This window comes from Juglans regia, chromosome 5 (assembly GCF_001411555.2).
Source record: "Juglans regia cultivar Chandler chromosome 5, Walnut 2.0, whole genome shotgun sequence".
NCBI lineage: Eukaryota > Viridiplantae > Streptophyta > Magnoliopsida > Fagales > Juglandaceae > Juglans > Juglans regia.
Window position 1 is genome coordinate 19,997,870 of NC_049905.1, and position 14,620 is coordinate 20,012,489.

The 14,620-nt window shown below is 39.4% G+C and overlaps 1 protein-coding gene across 1 annotated transcript; it reads left to right on the forward strand.

Moving 5' to 3' along the window:
* The first annotated feature begins 13,606 nt into the window (after nucleotides 1–13,606).
* Nucleotides 13,607–13,933, forward strand: LOC108982568. The gene has a single exon (XM_018953978.1). The coding sequence runs from the start codon at nucleotides 13,607–13,609 to the stop codon at nucleotides 13,931–13,933; it is 327 nt and encodes a 108-aa protein (XP_018809523.1).
* Nucleotides 13,934–14,620: the final 687 nt, after the last annotated feature.

Genomic DNA, 14,620 nt, shown 5'->3' on the forward strand with positions numbered 1-14,620 from the left:
GACATATGTAGGAGTTCAATTACAATTTAAATGAGCCTAAGGTATGTACATAAAATGAGAGGGATTTGTATCTTCTATCACCATTAGAAATCAAGTTTTCAATATTGCTCTAATCCTATGTTTTAATGCAGCTCCGCCACGATCCAGCAAGTAGTTTGTGAGACAATGACCCAAACTATAAGAGGAAAAAGAATACGTGGACGAGAAGAGTTACAATCACCACCACCAAATGCATGGACAATGAGAGACCACATTGACTTCTCCTCAGATGACCCAACTCAACCACCAAATGTGGATTTTGGAAATTGAATTTCTGGATCTGATGGTAGAGACAGGTGCCCCCAATAGCTTCATACTTCTAAAAAACAACTTCGCTTATTGGATTCTGGATTTTTTTTAAACTATCATTCAATCTAATATATGGTGTGCGTTTGTTCTTGGACACAATATATAGTATTGACATATTTGTTGTAAGATGGAGCTTTTAGTATCCGTGAGTAAGAAACGTGGTCGTAGACCGTCAAGGAGCACAAAATTTGACAACCTTTGCAAGATTGAACCAATTCCTTTGCTCATCAAAGACGAAGATACTACAATCTCATGCGAGAACACGACTACATTTGTCAGAAAGGTCACATGGATAGTGAAACATCATACTGACATGAGCTTCCATCGTTGGAATGATGTCACAGATAATGAAAATGAGGAGCTATGTAGTCGCACCCGAGTAAGAAAAACTCATTTCATGCTATTAATTGGATGTGCATTGTGAATATAATTAGAAACTTAATAATTCTTTTTTTTTTATAATCCAACCATCTAGGTTGATTTTATAAGACAATGGGAAAAGAAAAACCATTGCAAAACAATTACAAACCAATTATGAAATTGATTCAATTCTTTCAGCATGAGCTCCATATCCACAATGGTTATGAAACTCATAAAGGAGCACTGGTAGGAACCCATTTGGTGGATCAACCGGTTTGGTGAAAGTTATACATGAGATGGAGAAGTATGGACTCCAAGGTAATGATGATCTCTTAACGATTTAAGCCTTTGAATTCATGATTTAAGCTTCCGTCTCTTCCGGTTTTAGTAATATCAAATTGCTAAGAAATCGAGTCATTTCTTGAAGGAGGCTTGCCTTCCAATCTTGAGAGACTTTACTTCAAAATTTGAGAAAAATTCGCTGCCAATCGGATGGGATGGGGTTTGCAAAATTGTACTTCCCTTACATCATTTGTGTTCGATGGCAAATCAGAAAATGTTGTCTTTTTTGGAGGCAAGGTTGCTTCCCGCAAGTCTGACCAATCTTCATATCTTTTGTTTCTAAAATTTGAAATCATTGGACAAGAATAGGATTCAATACCTCACCTTTCTTAGTAACTTAGAGATCAGAGACTGCCCGAAGCTGAAGGGCGTGTCAGAAGAGGGGCTGCCCCCCTCAATTTCTATTCTTTTAATTACAAACTGCTCTTTCTTGAACAAACAGTGGTAAAAGAGAAAAGGAAAAGAATGGTGCAAGATTGCTCACGTCCCCTACAAATTTGTTGGCGAAGATTTGATGGACTGAACCAAAAATTCTAGCAAAACATTTGTCAATCTCATTTATAATATCAACTTCTACACGAGTGAGGGTACGTGTTCATTTCAACCAGCCAATTCTATAACCTGTGAAATTCATAATGTTGATGACTGTTTTTATAATTCTCTATTCTATATATACAGCTCATTCGGAAGCTCGAAAATGGTACAAAATCTTGTTATCAATTTACATTGGCGAATATAGTAACATTTTGGTTCATTTCTTTTAGTGCTTAGTCAAATTTGAATAACTCAAGTAGTGGTTGAGAAGAAACAATTAATTTTGGTTCCAAGTCGACGGTTGTCACCATTTCTCGTCAGAGGGACCAGAGTATGAATGTTAAGGTTTCGATAACCGAGAGGCAAGAGACTACATTGTTCTATTTTGCATTGTACTGGTAGTGGAGTGAATGGATATGTATGAACTACTCTCAAGATCGAAAAGGGGATGACTTTTTTGTTTCACTTGCTACTTTGTAGAAACTGGGTTGGCAGGCACACTTATTTAGAGCTAACAGAGGGCAACTGCGATTGAAATGTCCATAACTTTGAAGACACTTGAGTACCTAATCAGTATGAGCAGGAGAAGTAAATTGACTGTCAAAATCACTAATAATGGAACTCAAGAAAGGATCTGGAAGGACTTCAATACTCCCAAAGGCCCGTCGGGTGTTTTCCTAGGCCTGGACCTCAACGACCCAGCAAGACACCTAAGGCCCAATCACCAAGGTTAAGCAGTCGAGAACTCTCCCCCTACACCTTCTCGCCAAGGTTACACAGTCGAGGAACCCTCCTGTTAAGCCAATCACCAAAATAAAGTGGTCGAGCAACTCTCCTACCTAACTCCAATCGACAAGGTTACAAGGCCGAGAACTCTCCCGCTACACCTTCTCCCCAAGGCTATATGGTCGAGGAACCCTCCCGTTACTCCAATCACCAAAATAAAGTGATCGAGCAACTCTCCCACTTGACTCCAATTGACAAGGTTACACGATCAAGAACTCTCCCGCTACACCTTCTCCCTAAGGCTACATGGTCGAGGAACCCTCCCGTTACACCAATCGTCAAAGTAAAGTGGTTGAGCAACTCTCCTGCCGGACTCCAATCACCAAGGCTACGCGGTCGAGAACTCTCCCGCTACACCTTCTCCCCAAGGCTACAAGGTTAATAGCATGAAATGAGCTTTTCTTACTCGGATGCGACTACATAGCTCCTAATTTTCATTATCGAGCACATCATTCCAACGATTGAAGCTCATGCCAGTATGATGTTTCACTATCCATGTGACCCTTCCAACAAATGTAGTCGGGTTCTCGCGTGAGATTTTAGTATCTTCGTCCTTGATGAGCAAAGGAATCAGATCAATCTTGCGAAGGTTGTCAGATTTTTTGCTCCTTGACAATCCACGACAAAGTTTCTTACTCACAAATACTAAAAGTTCAAAATCACAACGAATATGTGAATACTATATATTGTGTCCAAGAATGAAAGCAAACCATATAGTAGATTGAATGGTAGGTTAAAAAAAATCCAGAAACCAGTAAGCGAAGTTGTTTTTTAGAAGTATGAAGCTATTGGGGGTACCTGTCTCTACCATCAGATCCAGAAATTTCATTTCCAAAAACCACATTTGGTGGTTGAGTTGAGTAATCCAAGGAGGAGTCAGTGTGGTTTCTCATCGTCCATGCATTTCGTCCGTGCATTTGGTGGTGGTGATTGTGCCTCTTCTCTATCTCACGAAGGTCCTAACGTCCATAAGTCCCCACCACATCCACATATTCTTTTTCCTCTTATAGTTTGGGGCCTTGTCTCACAAACTACTTGCTGGATCATGGCTAAGCTTATTAAAACATAGGATTAGAGCGATATTCGGGTGATAGAAGATACAATTCACCCTCATTTTATGTACATATTTCAGGCTCATTTAAATTGTAATTGAGCTCCTACATATGTCTAAGATTCTCCTTTTATTCATTCCATTTAATTTGCAACCAATAATCAAATAAATGATATATATACATGCATTCCCAAAACATCCTGAGTTCAGAGAAATATACCATTAATGTTCTGTTTAGTGCATTTGTTTGAGCATCATTTATTTAGACCAAAACTGCAACTAGAAATATTTGTTGACCGTTTCTCACGGAGGCCGTTCGTGAGAACGAGTCTCTAGCTTCCCTTAAGTTTAGGAGCTCTTGAAGTGGTCCATTATGAGTATTCATCACGGTCGTAGAACGTTGGAACCACCCATGATAAACTGAACACGTGGGACACGTAGCCAGCAAAGCTTGATGGAAGCTTCGGCTATAAATACTACGTTTGGTCCCCAAACTCAATTACTCAATCCCCTTCAGTCTTACAACATCTAAATAAGAGTTAATAGAGTTTGGAAGCACCAAACATCAGTGAGAGCGCAGCAAAATGTGAGGAACATCAATTGTGGCGCCCCCGACCCCCATGTAAGGAAACACGAGAATCGAGACGCTGGGATGATGACAACACGTTCACACATCCAAACGAAGTGCCAGTCTGTGTACATGCAACGGTGTACAAATAAAATAACGCAGCGGATAGTATAACGCAGCGGATAGTCAACTAAGCACCATAATTTAAAATACAATTTAAATATCAGTAGAGGTTTAAAAAACAGTTATACAGTCATCCCAAAATAAAGTTTAACACATGTCCCAAAATATAAATGAGTAAAATAAAATAACAAAGCCAGTGATCCCAGACCACTCCTCAGGCGGAGCCGTCTCCTCAGGCTCGCCCTCCTCATCTGCATCAAAATCTGCGTTACCACAGAATGGTACCGCAGGTAAGTATAACCCAAATAATTCTCAGGAACAAAATGCATTTAAGCCAACCAACATGCATGCATATGATGAAATATGCATTTTTCCTCAAAACATCATTTTCCCCGAAAATGATTATTTTCCAACACACACCAAAATCTCATTTGGCCCAAAAATAATCCGTAAAACATTTTCCTAGAAAATGATTTACACAAAATCCAACTCACACTATTTTTCCAGAAAATAGTCCATTTAATTCGTAATTACCCTATGCACCATGGCCTCCCCTAGGGACCATCCGCACGTCCTGGCTTCGTAGCGATGCCAAGTTCCGCGCCCAGCGCGTTCATGGCCGAGCACCCACTACACAACAAGCGATGCCCAGTTCCGCGCCCAGCGCGTACATGGCCAGACATCCTCTAGTCCCCGCCAGCAGAAGGACTATGGAGTCGGCACGAATCTCTCGTCCGATCCCATTGTCGCCCGGCGACAATCCAGGGGACGTTACTCAATTTATTCCGCTCACGAGTAACCAGAGGAGCTCCACCGAGATAATGCCCCACCTCGGCTTGGGGTCGTGATACACACGCACCGAAAAATATTCTCACATAAAATCATAACTTTCCAAATCACACATGAGCATGAATGCAATACATGAAAACCCAGTTTTCTTTACAAACATGATCATGCATGAAATAATGATATGCACATGTACCAACACAAATCCGCATTCATCAATAACCAATAACCAATCCAATCAAACCAACCCAAACAACTCCAATCATAAACCCATCCGACCCCCGAACTCCTCGGACTCAGTCCGGCATGTAATACAGTAAAATGCGTTAGTGCAAAAATACATTAAATTCACAAGAATTCTTTGGAAAATACTTACAGTGCAATATAGCAATTTCCGAAGGATCACGAAGCTGCAAGAGGTGGCGTCAGAGCAACACCACAGTGTAAAATACACTGTGGCCGTGGGTCTCAAAGACTCACTTTTCAACGGAGACAAACGAAGACCCAAAAATGGTAGGGTAGGGCCTAGAGAGGTCGGTGAAGCCAATGGTGGTGGCGGTTTGCCGTGGGTGGCGGTGCAAGGGGTGGTTTTAGGCCAAAAATGTCGAAATCGGAGATGGGCTTGGTTGTGCTTCACCGGTGACGGATCGGAGCCGGGGTTGGATCCATTGGGTTGCCAAGAGGTCGGGGATGAAGTAGTAGGAAGATGGTGGCCGGAGATGGTGCGACGGTGGCGCTGGAGCGAAAGTAACGCCGCGGCTTCAGTGGGCTCGTGGTGGCTAACGGTGGCGAGATAGGGGTTGGGATTTATGGGGAAGGGTCGACGGCCGGTGGGGGAGAGGTTGGGCTGGGAGGTGTCGCGCACGGCGGCTCGACGGCGGTGGGTTGGGTGGAAAGACGGAACGCACGGGGAGAGAGAAAGGAGAGAAGGGTTGTCGCACAGGGGGGAAATGCAGCGGGAAAAGAAAAGAAAAGAAAAAGGAAAGAAAAAGAGAAAAAGAAAAGAAGAGAGAGAGGAAAGAGAAAAATAGAGGAAAAGAAATGAAGTCCAGTCCTCACATTTTGGGTCACAGAAAATGATCCAACGAAAATTATTTCAAAACCACAAGTTAAATAAAATAATTTAAACGTAATGGTAAAGTCAAATTGAAATAATTAAATCACACAGTAATTAATTAAATATGAAAAGCAATTTAAATGCACATTAAATAAATATTAAGAAAGCACATAAAAATTAATTTTCACCAAATTAAAAATCCTAAAAATGATCCAATTAAAATCCAATAATTTTAAAACAAGAGAATAATTTTTGAATAAAATAAAAATAATCCTTCAATAAAAATACACTAAAATACGGGATGTTACATCCTATCCCCCTTAAATAAAATTTCGTCCTCGAAATTGGCTAGGTCAACATTAAGACTAAGACAGGAATAAGATTCAACTAAGAGCAAACTTAAGAACATACTGCTAAAATAGTCCAGTAAGGCCACTCTATAAGCAACCAGCCAAACCTTCCCTACGATCTAAAAAGGGCCAACATATCTTGGACTAAGCTTTCCTTTCTTACCAAAGCGCTTAACGCCTTTAATAGGAGAGACTTTGAGATAAACCCAATCACCTACTTCAAAGGATAAGTCTCTTCTTCTTGTATCTGTGTAACTCTTCTGACGACTTTGCGCTTCCGGCATTTTAGTCCTTATAAACTGAACTTGATCCTTCATTTCTTGAATTATCTCAGGCCCAAACAATTTGCTCTCACCGACTTCATCCCAACACAAGGGTGATCTACACTTCCTTCCATACAAAGCTTCATACGGGGCCATCTGAATGGAGGAATGAAAACTGTTATTATAAGAGAACTCGACAAGCAGCAGATGATTCTCCCAACTTCCTTGAAATTCCATGACACAAGACCGCAACATATCCTCCAGAGTCTGAATAATACGCTCTGATTGACCGTCTGTTTGAGGGTGATATGCAGTACTAAACTTCAACTTAGTGCCTAAAGCTGCTTGCAAGCTCTTCCAAAAATGGGACGTAAACCGCGGGTCCCGATCTGACACGATACTCTTGGGTACTCCATGCAAACGCACTATCTCCTTAACATATAACCGAGTCAACTTACCCAAAGAGTCGGTATTATTAATAGGCAAGAAATAGGCACTCTTGGTCAACCGATCAACAATCACCCAAATTGAATTCTTTCCACTATGGTTCCTTGGCAAACCCACTACAACATCCACAGAAATATCATCCCACTTCCACTTTGGAATAGGGAGAGGTTGAAGTCTACCTTGATGCTCAGCCTTAACTTGACAGCACGTGGCACATTTCTCAATAAACATGGCGATATCCAACATACTCGTATTAGTCTCCCAATGGCACATCACAACCAGTATTCTCAGGGTGACTGTACTATCCAAAATCTCATTTCCTCGAGAACCTTAATACCACATCCAGAAAATTCCAATGATCAATAGCCCTTACAATACTACGTGCCAACCTCAATTAACACCTATGCTACAACTTCTAAACCTCCATTGAATTCTACTTTTTGGTAACCTAATAGCCACTTCCAAAATTAACCATCAATAACAAATTGCACAATCAAATGATTAATCTCCAATGACAAGTATTTTCTCAAAATTCCAGTCACCACTAAGTCCTCAAAATCAGCACAATTTGAACTCCTGACTACAACCAAAAATACTACGCTTCTGCTGCGCACTCTGATATTCGCCACATGCATAAAACTTATGTTCTCATAAAACTAACACCATCAAGTTCAAGGTGGCTCCATTCCTACTAACTACAAACTCTTATCACAGTTTGATAGAAAAAATACTCTCTCTTCCAAAACCACGAATTATAACTCAAATTCCTCAATTAACTCTTGCTGCCTTGATCAAAATCAAATTCCATAAAATACATCCATGATCAAAGACAGAAACCTAATATCAAACAACCTCAGCATCCCAAATTGAAAATAAGCAACTTCAACCCAAAATACATCCATCTCATCTACGATAAGAAACATACCTTAAAAGGCTCGATTCCAACTTGGCGAATCAATAAGAGCGCCTAGAGACTTCTACCTGACAACCTAAACCCAAAAGCTCAACGCCTACATTCTGAACAACATCTAATCTAACGGTGACTAAACTCACTACGAACCACCTTAGACTATACCAAAACATTATCAAAACCTTCTTGGTAACTCGCCTACCTATTTCTACTCCAATAAGCTAGCATTAACACAACTAGTTTCTTCAATAGTACGTCACTAATAAACCTCAAAGCAAGCCATACTGTTCAAACCTTCAATCCACCAAAAGTCATTGGAAAGCACCCAATGATCCTAATGTCTTATTAGCTCACATACTTGATCATATTATCCACTGTTGATGCCTAAGCTTCAACTTCGAAAATCTTATCATACACCATACATGACATCCCATCAATCTCTCTTCAAGTTAAATAACAATATCCTTAATTCAACCAACTGGGTGAATCTCCAAAATAAAGTATAGCCTCAAAAATTTAAATTCGTAGGTGACCTCAAGTCACAATTAATTCCTGAAGATAATCACAATAACTATTCTCAACCATGATTCATTGAGTAACCCACTTCAACTGCACACTTCGATCAACTCACCAAAAACTCCAAGCCAAGGTCTCTTGAATTACTACTAGTGTCGACTCCTCTTCAACACTTACCAAAGTCACTTCTTCCAAACCAAAATGAGACTAGGACCTATACTCTCTGAAATGCATAAACACTCACCACTACTACGCATCAATCTCATGCACTCTTAGCCAAAACCAAAAATGCTCCAATTGTGCAAGTGATCATCATTACCATTTCCATCACTAGACCTATATCCTCAAAATCAACAAGAATCATTTCCTACATCCTCACCATCTATTATCCTTAAAATTGATATGGATTAAATCCTCAATCTATCACTGAAACATCGAGCTAAAAGCAATAATCTTTCAAATTAGATCAACATCCTCAATCCTTAGAAAATACACGAAGTAGATAATTACTTTCAGTCTCCAAAGAAATTATTTCTTAAAAAAAAATTCTCACATTAGTAACTCAACTCTCATCAATCCTATTTTAATTCTGCCCTTCAACTCTGCAATTCTAAAACCTTAACCCAGATAAAATCATTTTCCAAAATCTTGAAGATCAGTAACCTTAAATCTAAAACATTCACCTTATAAAACTTGTAAATTCTAAAACTTCAAATGTTATCAAATTGCTTATCAAGGTCAGCAAGGTCAAAAACTTCTAATCTAAGTAATCCCCCAATTGCTTGTTGAACCTACCAGCTTAAATCTCATAACTTATTTCCTAAAAACTATGAAGCCTCAAACCTCAGATGAACTTATCATAAATCTAACCTTGAATTTCGTTGAACTTACAACCTCCTACCCCAAAGACTTATTACCTAAATTCTACGGAACATAAAACCTCAATTATCCTAGGCAATTTAAAACTATTCCCCTCCTTAGCAGCAACTTGAGTACCTAATCCAAAGAGTTCACCCGGACCATGATGTTCGAGCCTCAATATTAAAACAAACCAATCACCAAGAGTTCAGGTCTACTACACCAAATGTTCAAGCCTAACAATGGCCTTCTCAGTCGTACCATCTTCCTATCATAGCACATCCCTTAACCCACCTCTCAATTCCGAACAAAATAAAACAAAATAAAATGAAATTTCATAAATAAAATAACATACGACAAAATACATAAAATCAATGAAGTAGTTCACAATAAAATAATTAAAATAATAAAATAACATACCATAAAATAAAACAATAAAATAAATAAACAAACAAGTAATATACAATAACTAAATAAAACCAATAAAAACCACATATTTTAAATTAAATAATTTCAAATAAAAATTTTAAAACTTTCTGATACTGCACCTACAGGACATGTGGTTTTACCCAGAGCCGAACTGCTCTGATACCACCTGTGGCGCCCCCGACCCCCATGTAAGGAAATACGGGAATCGAGACACCGGGATGATGACAACACGGTCACACATCCTAACGAAGTGCCAGTGTGTGTACATGCAACGGTGTACAAATAAAATAACGCAGCGGATAGTCAACTAAGCACCAGAATTTAAAATACAATTTAAATATCAGTAGAGGTTTAAAAAACAGTTATACAGTCATCCCAAAATAAAGTTTAACACATGTCCCAAAATATAAATGAGTAAAATAAAATAACAAAGCAAGTGATCCCAGACCACTCCTCGGGCGGAGCCGTCTCCTCAGGCTCGCCCTCCTCCTCATCTGCATCAAAATCTGCGTTACCACAGAATTGTACCGCAGGTAAGTATAACCCAAATAATTCTCAGGAAGAAAATACATTTAAGCCAACCAACATGCATGCATATGATGAAATATGCATTTTTCCTCAAAACATTATTTTCCCCGAAAATGATTATTTTCCAACACACGCCAAAATCTCATTTGACCCAAAAATAATCCGTAAAACATTTTCCCAGAAAATGATTTACACAAAATCCAACTCACACTATTTTCTCAGAAAATAGTCCATTTAATCCGTCATTACCCTATGCACCATGGCCTCCCTTAAGGACCATCCGCACGTCCTGACTTCGTAGCGATGCCCAGTTCCGTGCCCAGCGCGTTCATGGCCGAGCACCCACTACGCAACAAGCGATCCCCAGTTCCGCGCCCAGAGCGTACATGGCCAGACATCCTCTAGTCCCCACCAGCAGAAGGCCTACGAAGTCGGCACGAATCTCTCGTCCGATCTCATTGTCGCCCGGCGACAATCCAGGGGACGTTACTCAGTTTATTCCGCTCACGAGTAACCAGAGGAACTCCACCGAGATAATGCCCCATCTCGGCTTGGGGTCGTGATACACACGCACCCAAAAATATTCTCACATAAAATCATAACTTTCCAAATCACACATGAGCATGAATGCAATACATGAAAATCCAGTTTTCTTTACAAACATGATCATGCATGAAATAATGATATGCACATGTACCAACACAAATCCGCATTCCTCAATAACCAATAACCAATCCAATCAAACCAACCCAAACAACTCCAATCATAAATCCATCCGACCTCCGAACTCCTCGGACTCAGTCCGGCATGTCAAACAAATACAGTGAAATGCGTTAGTGCAAAAATACATTAAATTCACAAGAATTCTTTGAAAAATACTTACAGTGCAATATAGCAATTTCCGAAGGATCACGAAGCTGCAAGAGGTGGCGTCTGAGCAACACCACAGTGTAAAATACACTGTAGCCGTGGGTCTCAAAGACTCACTTTTCAACGGAGACAAACAAACGAAGACCCAAAAATGATAGGGTAGGGCCTAGAGAGGTCGGTGAAGCCAATGGTGGTGGCGGTTTGCCGTGGGTGGCGGCGCAAGGGGTGGTTTTAGGCTAAAAATGCCGAAATCGGAGATGGGCTTGGTTGTGCTTCACCAGTGACGGATCGGAGCCGGGGTTGGGTCCATTGGGTTGCCAAGAGGTCGGGGATGAAGTGGTAGGAAGATGGTGGCCGGAGATGGTGCGACGGCGGCGCTGGAGCGAAAGTAACGCCGCGGCTTCAGTGGGCTCGTGGTGGCTAACGGCAGCGAGATAGGGGCTGGGATTTATGGGGAAGGGTCGCCGGCCGGTGGGGGAGAGGTTGGGCTGGGCGGTGTCGCGCATGGCGGCGCGACGGCGGTGGGTTGGGTGGAAAGACTGAACGCACGGGGAGAGAGAAAGGAGAGAAGGGCTGTCGCACGGGGGGGAAATGCAGCGGGAAAGGAAAAGAAAAAGAAAGAAAAAGAGTAAAAGAAAAGAAGAAAGAGAGGAAATAGAAAAATAGAGGGAAAGAAATAAGGTCCAGTCCTCACATCTTGGGTCATAGAAAATGATCCAACGAAAATGATTTCAAAACCACGAGTTAAATAAAATAATTTAAACGTAATGGTAAAGTCAAATTGAAATAATTAAATCACACAGTAATTAATTAAATATGAAAAGAAATTTAAATGTACATTAAATAAATATTAAGAAAGCACATAAAAATTAATTTTCACCAAATTAAAAATCCTAAAAATGATCCAATTAAAATTCAATAATTTTAAAACAAGAGAATAATTTTTGAATAAAATAAAAATAATCATTCAATAAAAATACATTAAAATACGGGGTGTTACATCAATAGCTGGGGGTATTGTTTCGCTGGCTTTAAAGTTTTTTTATTCTATTTTAAAGTGTTTATTCCGCATTATAGAATCGTCATTTAGCTTACAATGTCTTCATTGCAAAGTCTCAATATAAACTGAAATTAACTGTAAAGGAAAAAGCAATTCCCTTTTGATTAGGGAGTTAAGGAACTGAGGAACTCCCCCATATATATACCACTTGTTTTTGTCATGGATTTTATTTTAAAACAATGAAAAGATATATAAATAATTTAAACCTTAAGAGGTCTAAACAGAAGTGAAACTGACAATACTTCCATCCATCTAGACTGAGCCCAACATGCATATATGAAAACAAAGATGGGGATAAGGTCAGAAATTAACAAATGACACCTATTTCACAGTATAACTTCTCAATAAATGATGCCCAAACAAATGTACAAAATAGTCCATTGATTTTGTTATTTATAGATTGTTTGCTCCCATAAAATGTACTAAATATTATCATTTTGTTTAGTACATTTGTTTGAGCATCAAGAAAATTTTGGGAACAAACAATTCTCTGATCATTTTGTTACTTATGTTTGTAAATATCAAAACAATTGTATAGATATTTGGCTCTGCTATAGTAGTGATGCTAGAATGTCGATGCACCACTGTCTGAGATGGAAAGGTCTGGTGTTGGCGTTGTTCAGCTCGTATGGAAGGTCGAAGAGAGTCCATTGCTTCTTTGTGGAGATCTGTTAAACACTGGATAGGTTGGGTGGGTATTAGGTTGAAGGCTGCCTCTAGATTAGATCGAAGGGATATTGATGTGCTTACTATGTTGCAGGTTCCAGTTAGGCCTCCTCATTAGAAGAAATTCCTTGCAGTTACTTTGCAAAAATCGTGCTTGGGTTGGCTTAAATTGAATGTTGATGGTAGCAGTATAAGGAACCTAAGAGAGTCGTGTTGTGAAATACTATACAAAGCACACACATCAACGATGAAAAATAAAGTAAAAGCAATACAATCAAGAACACGACACACAATATACATGGTTTGGAAAATTGCCTACGTCCACAGGAGCTGCACAAATCTTATTAACCAGAGGAGATTACAATCACTCAATCTTAACTCACACTCTTTAGGGCTTTTTGCTCTCTCACACAATATGCACTCACAAGACAATTGTTCTCTCTCAAAATATGCTTATGGTCGTCCAACACAAGTCTAATATGACATATATATAGTGAGTGGCACTAGAAATTCTAATTTGGCAAAAACTGCGTACTTCGCTCGAGCAGACTGTCGAGCGCGACTCGAGCGAACAGCCAAATGAACATTGGCTCGAGCGGAGTGTCGAGCGAACTCTCGGACTTGACTTTCGCTCGAGCGGTATGTCGAGCGAACTTGGCTCGAGCCAATTGTCGAGCCAACTTTCAACAAACACTTTTTCAGTTCCAAAACCAGTCTCCACATATATCCCAACAAGTCGGGTGCAGGTAGAGTAATGCAGAATGAGAAGGGAATTTTGCAATTTGTTTTTGCTGCTAGTACTGGTATGGGATCTAACAATAAAGCAGAATTGATGGCTTTATTGCTTGGCCTTCGTAAGTGTAAGGAGTTGGGATTTAGTAATGTGGTAGTTGAGATGGACTCGTTGTTGGTTATCACCTTGTTGAGGGCGGGTAGGTGCAGCTTATGGTATTTGGATGACTTTTGGGAGGAAATACAGAGTTTGATTTTGGTCCTTAATATTCAGATTCTGCATGTATTTAGGGAAGCCAACGCTGCAGCTGATTACCTTGCTCGTCTTGGTGGTAGCGGCTGCAATTAAACTTGGTTCTCACTTGAAGACCTTCCAGTGAAGCTTAAAGGAATTTTACGAATGGGCAGATCTGGTTTGCCATACTTAAGACAGGTTTAAAGTTATGGTTTCATCAAATCGGTGTTTTTTTATCTGATTTTGCAGAGGTGGTTTAGTTGCAGGGTACACGTTTTTTTGGGTTTTATTGGTATATAGTGTTTCCAAGTTTTGGGAATAAGTCGGTTGGAGCAAGAGATTGTATAAGGTATTTATCCACCAAAAGTGAAGGTTTTTAATAATAATGGAGGATCTTCCCCTCCTTTTAGATAATATATATATATATATATATATATATATACATATATATTTGTTAGGTGATTGCTATGGTTGTCAGGATGTAACCATGTTGGTAATTAAAAGGCGGATTAGTAAAATCTTTCTGGATTATTTGGTGGTAATAATATGAGTACTTCACCAATTTTAATTTTGACTTTCTCAATATTTAATCCCCAAGTACGGCCTCATTTGAAGAAAGAGATGAGATGAGAGATCTGTTAATAGTAGTAAAATGATTTGTGAATATTGGTAAAATGATATGAGTTAGGGTGTTTTATTGAGTTTTGAGAAATAAGAGAGAAAAAATTAATTAAGAATATTATAAAGTTAAAGTATTATTAGAATATATTTTTTTTAATATAATTTTTGTTTTAGAATTTG